The following is an 18,667-nucleotide window of genomic DNA, read 5'->3' on the forward strand; positions in this document are numbered from 1 at the left end:
ATTTGGAGGGAGGAGGGTGAGCTGCTGAAGAACAAAGCAGATTCAAAAGTCTGACCCTACAGTACAGCATTTCAAGTCCTGCTCATTTCCCCATCTGCTTCCAAATCCACATGGAAGAGCTTGTTATTTGTTGTGAAGAGAATAATAAGCATCCATTAAAAATATACTGAATCTTCAGAACACTTATTTAAATCCTAATCCAAGCGGTTCAATGTAAATTTGAAGCCATTAAACAACTCAACCCTCTAGTGGAAGCCAGCTCTTATCTTCTGAGGAAAGCATATTTTGGGGTAACCAACAATAAAATATTGTCAGATTAAGGTTATTTAGCAAATCATCTGTAGAAACCAAGAAATAAAGGTTCTTTTTCAGACTGCTTTATCCTAACAAGCCCTGATGACCCACACCCCGCCTCCTCTCTAAGATGACAACATCCTCTGTTCCCAGAGTCCCCATTTATGGCTTCTGTTGACTAACACAATAATAAATACCTTCCATAAAACAACACAGGCTTTTAAAAGCATGAAAAATAGCACGATTAGTTTGAAAAAGCAAATACTGTTGATCCCCTCCCCCCTTCAACAATCCAAATCTTGTTTGGGTTTTTTCCTTTTTTAAAACAACAAAAGTCTCACCAAGTCTTCATAACTTCTGCAATGTTCTCTTCCTTCCCAATCCAACCTTTTAGGGAGCAACTAAAATTGAAAGGGGGAAGGAGAGAAAAACCAGGTGAATTGGAACGAACGGGACACAAAAGAAAGCTATTACAAATACTTGCACAGATGGCATAGTTTCCATCTCTAAAAGACATTGGGGTTATAAAAAAAAAAGCGGGGTAAAAGCGAATGGCATAAAAGGGAATTGTTTTTTTAAAAAATGAGTAGTCTCACAGACCTGGTACTGTTCCAGTTCCTGCACTAGCACCTGTAGGGGGAAAAAAGAAGCTGGTATTTGGCACTGGTGGAGGTTTTCTGTTCGCGTTTGCTTTTTGAAGCGCCGCTTCTGACCAAAGTGAAGGGGGGCGCTATGAAGCCGCCCTTCGCGGGGGTGGGGTGGGGGCAGTGCAGAGGGTGCAGGCGAAGAACAACTCACCTCCGCCGTCCTCCTGCAAGGCCCAGTGCTCAAGAACCGAGCTATGAGGAAGTACAGTTCTGCGAGAAGGAGAAAAAGAGGAGAGATGAAGTCGAAGCCGGGATTCGTTGGGGGATGGGGAGGGCGGCGGCGGGGGGGGGCGGGTTGGGGGATCCCCCTTAGGTGACTGTAACTCATAACCAGGCTCAGTAAGATGGCGGCGGAGACAGCGAGCGCTCGCCTCGCCCGGCTCTTCCATCCTCTCGCTCTCCTCACCAAGCCGGCGATCACTCTTCGCATTACCTGATTCAATGAGCGGCAGAGGGCCGCTGCCGGCGCCCAAAGGAGAATTGGAGGCCGGCAAGGGCTCGGCCATATCCGCAGCGGCCGCTGTTGCCAGGAGGAGATTAGGGCTGAGGGCTCTGTCTGGCGCGGCGGCGGCCCAGGCCTGGCTCGACATAATCCTATCAGCGCTTCCCCTCCCCCACACGCCTTCGCTCTATTTGTATGTATGAGGGAGAGGTCCGGCGGGCGGGAGCGCGCACGTCCGTCGTCTGCGCACCACCCTTCGACGCCGCCACTGCCGCGCTCTACATTAATCCCTGCCCAGCCCCGCTGCCATTACTGCTGAGGCGCCCCGCGCGCCTCTGACGTAGCTCCGAGGAAAGGCGGGGCGGAGTGGATAGTACTGTAATAGGGAAGGAAAAGGGTGGGAGGGGTGAAATAGTCCCCTTTGGAGCGAACGAAATGGTTGCGTTTAAAAGTTTAAAAAACACACAGAGACAGCAAGCTTATGAAACGCCACTCGTGTATCGTTGTGTAGTAAAGAGGTTGCTTTACGTGAAGGGTGGTGGTGGTTGGCGAAAGGCTGTGATGGCTGAGCGCGGAAGGAGATGCGGCCATTTTCGACTTGGCAGTTGGAGATGAGGCTTCGTGGAGAATTAAAGTGGGGAGGGATGGGAGCGAGCGGCGAAGGGCTCCTCCCGCCCATCGTTGTAGGGAAGTGAGAGCGCTCGCTTGGCTGCCTCCTGCAGCGCCAGCCTATTCATGCTTACTTGGAAGTAAGTCCGTACGTGCCGTGGGGCTTACTTCCAGAGACATGTAGGATGGCGCTGACAGAGGCACCTTCTTCCGGAAAAACAATGCGCCATTTTCATACAGATAATCCCCGAAGAGGCTGATACGAATCTGTCAAGGTTTTCTCCCCTGATTCGCCCTATGTCTTTTCTGGTCAGGGTCTTTCACAATGTCCGGCCGAAAATCAGTAGGCAGGTTTACGTATGGAGATAAGTCGCCCTTTGTTAAGGAGAGTTTTGTTCATTAATTCCCAGGCAAATGTTTCTAGGACTGCAATTAAGCGAGGAAGAGTGCGCATCGGTTACAAAACAAACGCTAATGGTGGACTGGCTGTTCTTTTCCAAGGGGAAATGTTGGCGCTTCCCTAAATAAAAGGAGCGTTTGGGGAGTGTGAAGTCCCATTATTTTAGACTTTCTCACGTAAACATGCATGGGATTGTGTGCTGCCTTGTCGAAGCAGATCATTAAAACAAAAACCCACAATAACCGTAACACATTAAAACAAAAACAAATAAAGAACAAATTATTCATTGGAAATGTGTGAAGAAGAGGGGGAAAGATATGGGATTGACGTTCTGGAATTTAAAAGTTCCATTGGCCCTAGTTCTTTGGGTACAATCCATCATTATTATTAATTGAATATATACCGCCCTATACCCGGAGGTCTCAGGGCGGTTCGCGGAAAATATTTCTTACTCTTCAAAGGCCTGTACCACATAAAAACAACACAAGTACACTTCTTGATAGGGCTTTTTGGATGGTTCTCTGGAATTATCCCTACTACTAGTATGCTTTTTTAACTCAGCGCAGTCTGATCCTATATATTTTTCCCAAAGTCACACTCTATTCAAAATAAAAAAATTCCTTCCTGTAGCACCTTAAAGACCAACTAAGTTAGTTCTTGGTATAAGCTTTCGTGTGCATGCACACTTCTTCAGATACACTGAAACAGAAGTTGCCAGATCCTTCTATATATTGAGAAGGTGGGGAGGGGTATTACTTAGAAGGGTGGTGGGAATCGGAGATTGGCAGATAGCTGAGATGAGCCTGTTGACGACTCTTAACGACTGTAATAGGTCTTACAGGAAAAGGCAAGGGGTAAGAAGGTGAGAAATGGCTTAGTCATGTATAATGAGATAAGAATCCGATGTCTCTGTTCAGAGGATGTCTCTATTCAATAAGACTTCCTAGTAATAGTAAGCATGCGTAGCATTACAACCTTAAATAAGAGCCAATGGCAACTTGTGTTACATCGCTGACAGGTCCTATCTCTTCTGGAAGGACATGGTTGTGCTCTTGTTCTGGACTCAGAGTTCCCAGCGTCATGTCTGTGGGCACTGTGGCTGCTTCTGATACCAGCACCCCTGCCTGTCTAAAAAAAAAAGTTAATTCAGGTTTTGGAGGGGGGTTGTTGCCTGATTTTTTTACTTTCCTGTGTTATTTGGTAGGGGCATTGTAAGTGTTTTGCCTAGTTGGAGCATGTGGTTTCCCACACTTTGTTTGGGTTTTTTTAGAATCTTGCTTGAATGTTCTCCATATAACCCAAATAATAAAGTTGAGCTTCATAAGACAAACACATAAAAACCAAACCAAGGCTGGCATTAGAAGTTACATTCACAAGAAGAAATGATAAAGCTGGTTATGGAATTAGTATTGCCCATCAGGACACACAAACGAGTGGGGACCATTTAAGCCTATATCTAACACCATAGAGGATTATTTAGTTAAGATGTCATAAGTTGCTGCCTAAAAGAGTATCTTAAATATCTACTCCCTGCCCAGTGGTAAGAAGTGAAATCAGACAGGGAAAGCCTTCTAAGCAGGAAGCTTACTATGTCACAAAGTATTTTATTTTCACCCTTCCCAGTTCAAATCATGGAATACATAAACATTGCTAGACTATCAATTAAACAGAATCAAGAGAAACCTCAACAACACTACAACTAAAATGGGAAGGATATTCAGTTCTCATCCACCACCCAGGCTGGCGCAAAAAGATGCCTGTATACCTGATACCAAAATATAAACAATGAGAAGGCATTCCACAACTTGTTCCAAACCAACAATTTATCACAATATGTATATAAAAGAATCCAGGCTAAAAAATCTATTATTATCAGTGATTAAGATGAGAATGGTAATTAACCTAAATACAACTTGTGGTGCTGGACCAATTAAGATAATTAACTGAGGTAGTTTTCAAAGGTTCCACACGCAGTGCAGCTGGCAAGTCATTTGAAAGATTTCCTTGCCATCCAGGGACGCTTTGGGGAGGTATTTTAACTTCCTAATTTGATTTAAACTAATCAGAAAATAGAAACAGGACACTTAATTATTATCATTAAATCTATGATTTGAAGTTGGGTTCATATCTTGGCTTGTTCTGAAGCTGCTTACCATGGTTTCCTGGTTCAGGCAAAATGGAAAACTCGATAATACTTCCTGTTTTGTTGCAAATGAATGTGTAAAAAGGTTGCATGAGTGGGACCTGTTAATATTCTAGTTTTGCATTGGTGTACAAAAGCCCTACACAGCTTGGCACCAGGATACCTACAAGATCACATCTTATATACCCAACCACACTAGAGGGCCTCATGCAGATACCTCATCAGGAGGTTGGTTCTGTAGGAATTGGGCATTTAGCATAGTGGCACCTACCCCTTGGAACACCCACATACCAGGCATATACTTTTCAGTGCCTGTTGAAAACCTCCATCTTTCAACAAGTCACCTAAGTGATTTTCATCCCAGTTGGTATCTATATTGAATTTGAAAACATTTTGATAAATGACATTGTTTTATATCTTTTATTGTGGATGTTTGTATTGCCTTATTATTTCTTGTAAAATTGCTTCAATAATTTAGGAGATTCATAAATTAAATAAAATAAGGCATGATCTAACACACCATGAATAGGCCTGTACAGGCAGGACGACTAATAACAACTTTTGTGGGCTAGTAACTTATGAAAATTTATTTTGCAAAGCAAGCCTAAATTAATAACCACCCATTGACAGAGAAGATTGTGGCCTATATGGAGAAACATTATTCAGTACTGCAGCTCTAGAATACACAATCAAGACTTGGTCATGTATGAGGACTCTAATTTCAGTAAGATTACCGTATGTGTAGTTTGTAGCTACTGCCATTCTTAAAGTTAAGCTGTATGTTATGTTTCTAGCATTGCTGTTGGTTATTTGACATTTTGTGATGTATAGTATGGTTCCAAAAGATAAACAAGCTATTGCATTGTGCTGGAAAGAACATCACCAGCATCTCCTTAACCGCAATGCCCCTGTAGCTGCTGAGGTCCTCACAAATCCCACACTACTAGATTCCTGAAAATACTCTGAGACAATGCGCCTGTGGACATAAGACAAATCGAATCAGTCACACGTTGGTTTGCACTGCCCTTGGTATCTATTTGATCTACCCTAGGTTTATCAGTTGGTTGTTCTAGGCCCTAGGGAGTGGCATTCCGACAAATGTACAGTAGCCTTCCTTACATTTAATCAGGATGGGGAGAAGATGGAGATAGTAGCCGGGTTTCAGCAACACGCAATGAGGACTCGTGAATATTGTACATTAACTTAAGTGTAAGATGCAGGTTTTGAGAAGCGATTTTATTGTACAGTGGTGCCTCGCAAGACAAAATAAATTCGTTCCGCGAGTTTTGTCGTCTTGCGATTTTTTTCGTCTTGCGAAGCACGGTGTCGGGAAAGTTTTGGAAAAGCTTCAAAAATCACCAAAGTCTTTAAAAACCTCAAAAAAGGCTACCACACCGCGTTCTATGAGTTGCTCCTCAAAGTCAAGTCGCAACTGTATTAACGGTGTTAAGAAAAAGGAAACAAACTTGCAAGACGTTTCCATCTTGCGAAGCAAGCCCATAGGGAAAATCGTCTTGCGAAGCAGCTCAAAAAACAAAAAACCCTTTCATCTAGCGAGTTTTTTGTCTTGCGAGGCATTCGTCTTGCGAGGTACCACTGTACCGAACCCTATTGGAATCTTGTGTATATGTCAATAAAGGTTTAAGAATTTCAAAGTGATAAGCAGATTGAGTATGAGACTTCCGGGGGCGGCGCGAACGGCAATGGCGGTCCTCTTCCATTAGCAAGGAGGAGGCTCCGCAGAAAAGGGTCGTCCGCTACGGCGAAGCGGAGACCCACGTCGGAAACCCACAGGCAGTAAGAGCCTGTGGTCCTGAGGCTCGGTGGGCGCCAGAAGCGACCCCCTAAGCGGCAAAGGAACCCCGTAAGGGGCTCCGGAACGTGGAGGGGGGTTGCGGCGCTGTGAGCCGTTTCGCAATCTGCGGAGCGAAGCCGCGCTGCTGCTGCCGGTGAGCGCTGATCCCTTTTCCTGCAAATTTTGGATCCGGAAGAAAACAACAACTTATTCGTGAGTAAAGATTGAAATACTTCAAATTCGAGACTAAAAGCTGAAATTAAAACATTGAACTTGGCTGAAAGCGGAGAGACGTGGAAACAGGAAGTCCGTCTTCCGCTGCCATTGAACTTGAAAAAGCAAAGAGCTGGAGGAGTGGAGGCTTAAAAAGAACTTTCAACCTTACTGATCTGAGCACCCACTGAATCTGCTATACAAAGTAAAGACCTTAAGTCTATGATTTGGAACTATTTATTTGCATTTGATTTATCTTTCTTCTATTGGAATTGGAATTATAACTGGAAGGAGAAACCCAGGGTCCGGAGCTGCCTGAGCTCTTTGAGAGACTGAGCTGTCAGTTTTGCAGATTTGGCTATTGTGTATCAGAACTTGTAACAATCTGAGGGTATTTGGACCTGCTACTTTGAAACATCTTTTGAAGACCAGTAAGCACTGTTTGAAACAAAGTGACTGTTAACATCAACTCTGCTAAATATTTGTATTTGAAGGTTCTTGGATATTAAATTAGACTCTAATTACAATAGAATTCTTCCCTAAAGACATCTTAAGCTCCCTCTAGAGGACTGGAGATTTAAAACAGTGACTTTACATTTACTTTCTATTTCCCGGCCGCTTGTTCTCTCTGGGCCTCTCTTTTCCCATGGGAATAACAGCGTGACCTTGACTGTTAGATAACGTTGGAATGAGTGGCACAAGAAGAAGAAGAGGAAGAACTAGACAAACAACTCTGACAACCCTAACCTCAGCCTCGCAGATACGTAGATCATCTGTACCTACTCTGCCTTCAGAAGTAGAAGAAGCCGTTCTGCCACAGGCAAAGGAGGGAGAAATAGAGCAGTTACAATTGGAAGATATGGCCTCAGGATCATCTGCTTCTATTTTAGAGAAAATTTATGAAAAATTGGAAGCTTTGGATAAGAAAGCAGATGAGCAAACAGCTAAGATTGATCAAAATACAGAATGCTTAAATAAATTAACTGGACAAGTTGCACAGAACACACAGGCAATTGGACAGTTGACGGAGGCCACAGCAGAAAATCGGAAATTGGCTGAGGACACTAGTCAAAAATTAGAAAAATTAGAACAAGAGGTAAGACCACTCACCAAACAAGTAGGGGAACATCAGATTTATCTTTCTATGATAGAACTGCGAAACCGTGAGAATAATCTAAGGATTAGGTCGTTACAAGAAGCAGAAGAAGGCAACCTAGCTGAGTTTTTAACTAAAGAATTCGCCAAGTTTTGGAATTTAGAGGAAAAGGACTTTAAAATTGTGTCAGCTTTCAGGCTTGGAAGATTCATAAAGAAGGAGAGGCCCAGAGATTGCCTGATAACATTGAGATCAAAGGAGGAAAGGGATAAGATTTTGGGCCTACACTACGGAAAGTCACTGGACATTCTGGACAGAAGAATTGAAATCTACAAAGATATTCCTAGACAACTGCTGGACCTCAGATCCGCCTACTCTGAACTTGTTAAATTATTAAGGAGCAATTCAATTGCTTTCAGGTGGGAATTCCCCCCAAGGAATATCCTTTACCTTTAGAGGGAAGAAGGTCAAAATTAGAACACCGGAAGAGAGAGACAAATTTCTGTCTACATACGAAGAGGACCTCCAAAAAGGAATTGAACTACCTTCTGGGCCTGGAGCACCGGCAGTACCGGCACCTGTGGAACCTGAAGATCCAGTGAATAAGATACCACCCCTAGAAAAATAATCAGATTTATTCAGGATGTCTCTGCAACTTTTGAGCTGGAATATAAATGGCTGTAACATTCCGGAAAAAAGGAAGAAAATATTTCATATATTAAAAAAAGAACAATTGGACATTATTTGCCTACAGGAAACACATGTGACAAGGCTCCACAGAAAAGTGTTAATAAATAAAAGATTGGGCCAGGAATTTATATCTTCGGACAGAGTAAAGAAGAGAGGTGTGGTGATATATGCGAAAGATAGCCTGTCACCCAAATTTTTATTTAAAGACGAACATGGAAGAATTTTGGCAATTGAGATACAACACCAAGGAGAGAAACTTTTGATATTAGGAATTTATGCACCAAACGAAGGGAAATCGGAATTCTACAAGAAGTTGCATGAGACTATGCTGGATTATCTGGACTATAACAACATCATTATGATGGGAGACATGAATGGGGTCGTATCAACCAACATGGACAAGTCACAAAGTCAAAATGTTACAAAAGACGGCAGACTACCTAAAACTTTTTTTGAAATGACAGACAATATGGATTTGATAGACATCTGGAGGACAAAGAACCCCCTGGGAAGAGAGGGAACATTCTTTTCTGAAGCCCAACTGACCTGGACAAGAATCGACCAAATATGGATATCTAGAGGCCTGGCACCTAAGGCTAGAAAAGTGGAAATCTGCCCAAAGACCTGCTCCGACCATAATGCAGTAAAGATGGACATGACATTGTTACCAACCGGCTCTTTTAGATGGAAGATGAATGACAACTTGCTCAGAGATCAGGAAATTACCAAGAAGGCCCAAAAAGCTTTGAAGGACTATTTCGAGATAAATATGAACACTACGGTGGAAAAAAGAATCGTCTGGGACGCAAGCAAAGCTGTTATGAGGGGATTCTTGATACAACAGAATGCAGTAAAGAAAAGGACACAAAATGAGAAAAAAGACAAGATTCTGGACAAAATAAAAGAACTAGAGAAGAAGTTAAGATTAAACCCGAAGTCACAGCCAACTCTGAGAGAAATTAAACTCTATCAAGCACAATATTCCAAACTGATAAACCAGGAAATAGAGTGGAAGGTCAAATTAATGAAACAAAAAACGTTCGAGTCGGCGAATAAATGTGGAAAACTGCTAGCTTGGCACTTGAAGAGAAGACGGAGCCAGAGTCCAGTACAAAAAGAGTATTACAACTGATTCATGACTTTGGTCGGGTGGCGGGATTCAAATTAAATAAACAGAAAACTAAGGTTTTGGGGAAAAATTTGACAGACACAGAGTCAGAACGGTTTCAGAAAGAGACAGAACTAAATGTGGTTAAAAAAGTAAAATACCTAGGGGTAAACATAACAGCAAAAAATCTAAGTCTATTTAAGGACAACTATGAAAAGTGCTGGGCAGAAATCAAGAGAGACTTAGACAGTTGGACAAAATTGAAACTTTCTTTGTTAGGCCGAATTGCTGCTATTAAGATGAATGTATTGCCAAAGATGTTGTTTTTGTTTCAAACACTTCAGGTCTTGGACAGGACGGAGTGCTTTCAGAAGTGGCAGAGAGATATTTCTAAATTTGTCTGGCAGGGCAAAAAGCCCAGAATTAAGTTTAAGATATTAACTGATGCGAAAGAAAAGAGGGGGCTTTGCCCTGCCAGATTTAAAGCTGTACTATGAGGCCGCAGCGTTCTGCTGGCTAAAAGACTGGCTACTTCTTGAGGACACTGACGTGTTGGATTTGGAAGGGTTTAACAACACTTTTGGATGGCATGCATACTTATGGTACGACAAGGTTAAAGCAAATAAGGCCTTTAAGAACCATATTGTCAGAAAATCACTGTTTAATGTCTGGACAAAATATAAAGACTTGTTGGAAAATAAAACTCCAAGGTGGCTTTCACCTTTGGAAGCTAAGGCCCGAAAAAGACCCAATATGGAGGCTAAATGGCCAAAATATTGGGAAATACTAGAAAAAGATGGAGACAACTGGAAATTGCAGAGTTTGGAGAAAATGAAGGATAAAGTGCGAGACTGGTTACATTACGCTCAGATTAAAGAAGTTTTTAAAAATGACAAGAAACTAGGGTTCCAGGTGGAGAAATCGAAACTAGAAACAGAACTGTTAGAACCAAAGTGTAAGGTACTTTCAAGGATGTATAACTTGCTGTTAAAATGGAATACACAAGATGAAATGGTTAAATCGGCTATGATAAGGTGGGCGCAGGACATTGGGTACAATATCATGTTTGAGGACTGGGAAAGGTTGTGGAGTATTGGGTTAAATTTTACTGCATGCAATGCTTTGAAAGAAAATGTAATGAAAATGATATATAGATGGTACATGACCCCAGTCAAACTTGCAAAAATATACCACCTGTCTGATAATAAGTGTTGGAAATGTAAAGAGAGTGAAGGAACATTCTTCCACCTCTGGTGGACCTGCCCTAAAGTGAAGGCGTTCTGGGAAATGATTTATAATGAACTGAAAAAGGTATTTAAGTATACCTTTACAAAGAAACCAGAGGCCTTTCTTTTGGGTATTGTCGGCCAAGGGGTGGTAAAGAAGGACTTGACATTTTTTATGTATGCAACAACAGCAGCAAGGATACTTCTTGCAAAACACTGGAAAGCTCAAGATCTACCCACACTGGAAGAATGGCAGATGCAACTGATAGACTATATGGAACTGGCCGAGATGACCGGCAGAATTCGCGACCTGGGAGAAGAGAAGATGGAGGAGGACTGGAAGAAATTTAAGAATTATTTACAAAAACATTGTAATTTGAGTGAATGCTAAGCAGGTTGCTAGATCATAAATAATTGAGCACCACTAAACTAGACGACTTAAGATAATAAGTGAAATTGAGAAAATATAATTTTTTTTTGAGAATTATAAGATTATAAATATACAGATGGGACATAAGAATGCAAATAAGATAATAAATTGCTGGCAAAATGTTATAACGATGAAAGTGGGAGCGGGAGATGTGAGGAAGTCCAAAGAAAATGTGAAATTACGTTAAGATATAGGTTACACTGTTTATTATATTTGTTTTTATAGTAAACCCCAATAAATATTAAAAAAAAAAAAAAAAAAAAGACAAGCAGATTGAGTATAGAGGGGGTCCAGAGGAAGAAAGCCTCTGGTACTGACTTCAGTAGTTTCACAGTATGCTGAGGAAAGTCTTTGACCCTTATTGGCCATAATCAGGGTCACTTCTGCCTTCCTTTTGAACTATGCAAAGTACTCAGGGCAGACTATAAATTGACAGGAAAGGAAAGAATGGTTCGGGGGGGGAGGGAGGAAAGCACCTGGAACCTTCAGGAAAGCCTTGCAGGAGGGGGAACCACACCAGTGGAGGCTGTTGTCACCTCCATTGTTTGACAATCAACCCCCCCCCCAAGTGCTTCATCTAGAGCAAAGGTGTATTTCACCTGATGGATCTTTTGTCTCCTTGGACTGGTTGACTTTGTTCCATATTCACATAGGCTTTCCCATGGTGTTGCCCATTTTTTCCAAGACATGATGGTTTCAAATGTGATTCTAGAAGACAAGATTCTGTAAGACTTGGCTTCTAGCCAAGCTGCTTGAAGCTCCTTTCTGCATGTGCTGCTAAAGCTTCCAGAGGGACAGTCCCTGACTACTCATATTCTAATAACCTATTGTAGTAGAAGCCTCCAGATGGTTCACTGATTGCAAAAGTGAACTCGTATCTTGCAATAGGTCTTGATGGAAGCTGGTGTCACTCAAGTTGGATGTGTTGTTCTTCCTGTGCCTCAATAAGTTTCTGTGGAAATATTTAACTGCTTGCACCAATTTCTCATGAATTATCAGGGCGTGAGGCTGCTCTATACTAGATACCTTGCCAAACCCACATTTAAAATGGAGACATTTTGGCAAGTCTTGGCTTTAAAGGCGTTATTCAGACAATGTGTCACTATCTATGCTTGCTTAAATGTGCTGAATCTCTTTACTACCCCCCTCCCCCTATCCAACTGGCAAAAAACTATCTCTATGGTGGACATAAGACTCACAGTGCTTCTATGTCAGGATATTAAAAACAAGCCTATATTCATCTTTTCTCCTTACCTACAAGTTTTACAGGGCAAACATTCTCCTTCACATATTATTTCAATAGCAGGTATGCTTTCTTTGCCACTGATCCTGTCTTACTGAAAAAGGAGTTTTCAGTAGAGAGTATTAAGTGTTCCAAAGTTTGTGCTATTGTTTGGATTCTGAGAACTTCACATAATGGCAAAACTGTACAGTGCTTACTAAAGGTCTGAGAATCTAGCTCCATCAGGCTTACCACTCCATTGTCACCTGTCAGGCAGCAGCCATTTCATCAGACAGAAGAGATTAGGAAACCAAGAAAACCCATCAGCTCAGGGGAGGGACCCATTTTCAATTTTGCTGTTGATATAAGAACTAGTGCCTTAGGTTGCAATCCTAATACCACTTATCTGGGAATAAGTCCCTTTGATTTACTGAATAGGACTTACTTTTAGAAATTGTTAAAATTGTGATGTTTGCTCCCCCCTCCCTTTTTCCTTTGTGTTGATTTAGATTGTAAACCTGAGGGTACAGAATGTCTTATTATTGATCTCGGTAGTTGTTCAGAGTCTTATTTGGACTATAAAGAGAGGAGATATAAATAAAGGGGAATATAGGCAAGTTTCTACCATTGAGAGTTTTCAAGTTTGTTGTCACGTGAATTTCACTTCTTAGAAGAGCCTGCTGCTAACAAATTTTCAGCAATGCTGTGCTCATGAGTCAAACAAAGATAAGCAAAGGTTAAGGACAACCTTTACTTTTGTGTGCTTGATCAATGGAGTGTCTTCATTACTTTATCTTTCCAACTCTCCTTCCATGCAAAAAAAGGCTGGAAACATTGCGTACAATACCTAAGCTGCCATACAACAGATACTGGGGATGGCTATAAAACCATAGATTACTGAAATTTCATTCACTAAAGTGAAAGCTTATGTTATAGGAATACAACTGCATGTTTGCTTGTTTTTAAAAATCTACATCCCAGTTAATTTTCAGTCAAGCTGAAGAGAAACACTCACAAAATGTTTATGACCAATATTTTATTGGATCTTGTTTGATGAACCACAGACATTAACTATTTGTACTGATTCTTCTTCCAATAATTTGAATGTAAACCAGTCATCTGACAATTATGACTTCTTTGATAGACCATTAATTCAAAGTAGAAAAGTACCAGTGTCTCAAATACTGTCATGTGAAAGTCATGTCTGCTTAACCAGAAATTTTATCTACTCAGTAATTGAACACCACACACACTACACACCCAGATTTCCAACCGTTCACAACACGTTACAAAGCTGTTGAAAAAATAAACTACCACTACCAAAAATAACTCTTGTCACAGATAAAACAAATTTGGGAGATCCAACACCAGGGAACAAGTTGGGTTTTCTGAGGAAGCATTCTACTGATGACAAATCGAGGGGGATACGTGTTAAGTGTAAAGACATTTTCCTACTTGTCACCATGTCAACGTTTTATCTGTGCTATGCTTCTTTTAACAATTGCAAAAACCATCCCACAGTATACAGCAGGTGTGAGCAACTTGTTTGCCTCTGGGGACGATACTGGCATATGCTGGGCATATCTTTCCATCATATATTCAAATTTATTTGTAAAGGCTAAAAATTTAAGGAAACAAAGCTAAATTTAAAGTAACTGAAGTCCTGCATAAAAATAGCTTTAAAGGGCCACATGTAAATTGCAAGTTGCCCACCCTGGCCTCTGGAATGTTAAGGCTGCAATCCTATGCACACTTATTAAAGAATAAGTACCACTGAAACCAGTGGGATTTAGTTCTAAGTAAACATGTATAGGATAGCACTGTAAGTAATCAATATTTTGAAATTTCTCCTTAATCTAACATTCCATTAATTGCTGGTTATATAGAGAGACAACCAGTACATGATTTTTTACCTTTTAAAAACAAAGCATTTACACTCAAAACTACGTTAAATGGGATATTGAGGGAGGGATCCCCTCATGCTTAAAAAATGTCTTTTCTAAAACCACTAAAAAACTTGCATTTACAAAATAGTTGATAAAAATATTCCTCTGAATTGTACAAGATGGTGGCAAACAAACCACTGATTAAGAGACTTTGTACAAGATGTTACTCAGATTTTGCTTCTTTTTCTCCTGCTGCATCAGATACTGGGGCCTGAAAAAAGAAAAAAGTTTAACGTAACAATGGTTATACATATATGTTTCAAAGTTCAAACTCAAGGACTATTAAAACATTGTTTTAAAAGCTATTTGGTATTCTAAACATGAAAGTTAGGATCAACATAATTTTTGTATGCTATTACAGAGCCAAAACATTTTTATCAACCAGTTTGAGAGTGACTGGCCACAAAGGATTAATATATACAATTCACAAGTAGAAAAACATTGCTTTTAATGGTCTATCTACAGTCAAATATTGAACACATAGCTCCACATTGATGAGCCTCATATTCCATTATGGTATTTCAGTTTACAGCTGTAGTTTGAGTTATCTTATTCTGTTTCTGTGGATTTTCAGGAATGTTCAGTACTGCTTTCCATACTAATTTCACTAAAAATCCGTAAAGCTTCCTTATGATATAGTCACATCAAAGATACTCATTCTGCACTCATATCCTGCTAAAAGATTATTTTGTGGTTAACAAAGAATACATTTACTCATAAAATTACTGGACAATACAAATTCCGTGCAGAACTTTGTAATGCATGATGAACTTTCCAAATACTCAAGCTTATACTTAAAATGTTATGTTAATGCTTGTCCTTAGGCTTCATTTCAATTGGCACAGAGTAACTTTAAATTCAAGGACTTGAAATAGTAGTGTGTTTCATAACAATGATGTTTCTGACTAGTTTAGAAATAAAACATCTTGTTAAGTATATGCTTACTTTTGAAATGATATACAAATTCAATGTAGAATAGAAACTCATTATATCACTCGCCATATGTTTGGTGAACTGATTGATCTACTTGGCCCGATCATCCAGGATAGCAAGAGCCTGGACTGGGAATATTAGTAGTAAAAAAATGCCAGATCCACTAGTGTGACTACTGAAAGATGCTAGTGGAGGATGAAAGAATTTACTAAAATGCATAGCAACCCAGAGTAAGAAAATCCCCACTGAATCAGGCTAAAGACTCATCTAGACCAGCAGCCTATTCTCATGGTAGCAAACCAAATGCCTATGAGAAGCCCGCAAGCGGAACCAGAGTGCAACAGCACTTTCCCCACTTGCAATTTCCAGAAACAGGTATACAGAGGCATGAAACCCAATGGCAATGCCAACTCCTCCTCCACTTCTTCCTACCTCATTAGCCTCCTTTACCAATATAAATATTTTCTCTGGGATAGTGGAAAGGGATATTAAATTTGTTTAAGTGTCCTCATGCAACATCCATACAAGGCAATGCTGGGACGTTCTCTCTGCCAGTTAAGTCAGAACAGCCATTTTGAATTTAAACCAGAAGACTAGAGAATACACAATAAAGCCATAAAATTTACCTCATCACTTTTTGCTTCTCCATTTTCTGCAGGCAAGTTATCCTTTACTTCCTCATTGTTAATCTCTTCAGCCTGTTTACCTTTTGGTCCCTTTTTCCCTTTTGCTGGGGCTTTCTTTTCCTCAGGCTTATCCTGCAATGAAATAAGACATTCAGCATTTAGTCTTTTTAAAATAACTCATTCGTCAGAATGTGAAGATTTGTGGTCTAAATCAGTGCTTTTCTTCCAGGACAAAAAAGGTGCCAGTACTGTGTACCCTTGAGTAGTCCCAGAAAAAGCACTGGTCTTAATCAGATTAAAACATGTTTAGAAAGATCTAAGGTGCCAGGAATGCTATGCTGGCTCACATATATGCATCTAGCCCCAAAGAGTGCTCTTTTAGTGCCATGTTGTCTTAGCACATTACCAGGACTCACTGCATATATTTCTATGCATGGTGCAAAGCATCATTCCTTGGAAAAAATGAAGCTGTTAGCATGGTGAGAGCATATCTGGCTGTTCTTAGTTATTCCAAGGTTTGTACTACAATCAGTCTATATCAGTGGCGGCCAAACTTGGCCCTCCAGCTGTTTTGGGACTACAATTCTCACCATCTCTGACCACTGGTCCTGTTAGCTAGGGATGATGGGAGTTTTAGTCCAAAAACAGCTGGAGGGCCAAGTTTGGTGACCACTGGTCTATATGGAATACTAAAATAGGTCTTGCCCAGCACTGGATACCACCCTACATTTCCCTGTGTAAACTGATGTTAGATATTTTGGATAAGGATTCCCCCCCCCCCCCAATATTTTATTTTCTTAAACTGTAGATTTATTATTTATTTGTTCAAATAAACCAGCAACTGAGTTCATAACACAGTTAGTTTAGACCCAAATAGAATTAATCTGATGTTCTTGCCCTTTTCAGTGAAGCTGAAGCAAAATGGTTGCTTCAGGTGATGCATGGACTGGTTAGAGAGGAATGGTGGGAGGAAACAGCTGGGAAACCACCAAGAGAAGTAGCCTCAGAGCCTACAGTGAAAAGTGAGCACTTTGGTATATGAAACATTTTGAACATACAGTATGCTAGCAATGTTTATAACAACCCTGTACAATATTATCCCCATGCTACCAAGGTGAGGGAAAGAATGAGAATATATTGTATTGGTTTGGCCAAGCCCAGCTAGTGAGTTCATGACCAAGGCACAATTCATCAGAAAACTCTTCACCGCTATCCTACACTAGGTAGCTAGCACATAAATTTACGTTACTATGTTTTTGTTCTGCTTTGTTATTAAGAAATTGTTCTTGTATTGCTTGCTTTAAATACATCTGTTTCTTTGTTGCAAGACACTTTGAGCATGATTCAGTTTGTGGAAAAATGGTGTACAAATACAACAAATGAAAATCCCTTTGCAGCTGTGACTTGAATTTAGCACAGCTTAAATTTGGCACCTTTTCCTGCTATGCTACTTTTGACAGACATCAGGTAAGTCCAGTAGCTCCTAATCATTCCTGAATGGATCCAAACCCCCAAAAGTAGCATGGCAGGAAAACACGTCAAATTCAGGCCGCAGCTGCATATGGACAATCGGGAGCCCCAGCTTTTATCTTTCCAGTATCGGGGGACAGGTGGGCATGAATTCTGCCATGGCAGCTTCCACCCTTGACCTCACCATTAGTGGAATGTGGTCCATAGGGTGACCACACTTCAATCGTGACTTGAGTCCCAATGTAGTTTCCTGCTTCTACTGCCGAGATGTAGTAACATTGCTCCATTTTACAATGAAATAATATCTTCAGCCAGCTTCCAAAAAGGATTTCAGACACCTTGTTTGTCTCCCTCCCCAAAACCTCTCACCTTTGAAGCTGGCTTTTTTGGTTTGGTTTCAATTTTGGCAGTGACAGGTTTCTGAAAGAGAAACACCACACAATTATTATGTTTTAATTCTAATATTCACAATAAACATAATGGGTAAATAAGAAGTCTATGCAATTTTATACTTACAGCAGACAGGCGTGCAGATCGCCTTTTTGGCTACAGCAAACCAAAGCAAAAGAAAACAGTATTAATTGTCTGCTTAATACTAACAATCCTCGTGGATCCTTTAAAATACTATACAAACGTTTCCTACTTACCTCTTCTTCAGCGGCGTTCACCTGCAATGGAACATAAAATATGAGAAAGGAACGGGGGCGGTAGAGCGAAACATCGCATGCGCATTAACGCCTGTTCTACACCGTCCAGGGGCCCTGACGTCACCGCGCACACGCCCCCCCCTTCCCGCCGCTGTGTCGAGAATTCGAACCTGAGGCCGTATCCTTAACCAACGTCCGCGCAAAAGTTCTAGGCGTTCCAGAACCTGCGCGACGCTCGTTCCTCGGCTGCCCGAGCGGAACGGGCACGCGAGACGTTACAGGCCGCAGTTCGGCGAACCTCGCGGCCATTTACAACCGTCACGCCCCCTCCCCCCTCTAGAATAGGAGCGCGAAAACTGGGCCCTCACGACGAAGTCGTCGCAGAAAAAAAGAACCCCCCCCCAGTATGAAAGGACAGCCCGCTCGCCTATATTTTTATATATAAATATATTACATTTACAAGGGGAAGGAGAAGGGTAAAGGAGCTCGGGGAGGAAGAAGGGAGTACGCGCTCTCGGCGCACATTAAAGTGTGCGCGCGCCCGTCGCCAACCTTTCTCTTCGGCATGGCGGAGTAAGCGGCGATGCCGAACGACGGCGCTCGGCTTTCCCTTGTGCTTTTATTTGTTCCCTATCGTCGGGCGGCGGGAGCGGTGGCGGCGGCGGCTGGCACTTCTTACTCCAGCCCCACTGGGAAGTCCGACTCTCACTCCTGCGCACAGACCAAGAGT

At 41.3% G+C, this 18,667-nt stretch overlaps 2 protein-coding genes across 4 annotated transcripts in view; both read right to left on the bottom strand.

The window, feature by feature from the left end:
- Positions 1-1,661, bottom strand: part of BRWD1 (bromodomain and WD repeat domain containing 1) — a 49,877-nt gene extending 48,216 nt beyond the window's left edge. For all 3 annotated transcript variants that reach the window (XM_081004405.1, XM_081004406.1, XM_081004404.1), the window contains exons 1-4: positions 1,375-1,661; positions 1,093-1,151; positions 895-924; positions 636-695 (exon numbers count right to left, since the gene is read on the bottom strand). In XM_081004405.1, coding sequence (XP_080860531.1) covers positions 636-695; positions 895-924; positions 1,093-1,151; positions 1,375-1,531 — 306 coding nt within the window. In that variant the 5' untranslated portion in view covers positions 1,532-1,661. The remainder of the gene's footprint in view (positions 1-635; positions 696-894; positions 925-1,092; positions 1,152-1,374) is intronic.
- An 11,673-nt stretch (positions 1,662-13,334) lies between these two features.
- On the bottom strand, positions 13,335-18,660 carry HMGN1 (high mobility group nucleosome binding domain 1). The gene is made up of 6 exons (XM_081004512.1): positions 18,490-18,660; positions 17,938-17,958; positions 17,807-17,836; positions 17,660-17,710; positions 15,821-15,952; positions 13,335-14,472 (listed from the first exon to the last, which is right to left on the bottom strand). Exons 1-6 carry the CDS (start codon positions 18,502-18,504, stop codon positions 14,425-14,427), a joined length of 297 nt encoding a protein of 98 aa, XP_080860638.1. The 5' UTR covers positions 18,505-18,660; the 3' UTR covers positions 13,335-14,424.
- Positions 18,661-18,667: the final 7 nt, after the last annotated feature.

The sequence above is a fragment of the Podarcis pityusensis genome (genome assembly GCF_964106645.2).
Source record: "Podarcis pityusensis genome assembly, chromosome: 4".
Classification (NCBI taxonomy): Eukaryota; Metazoa; Chordata; class Lepidosauria; order Squamata; family Lacertidae; genus Podarcis; species Podarcis pityusensis.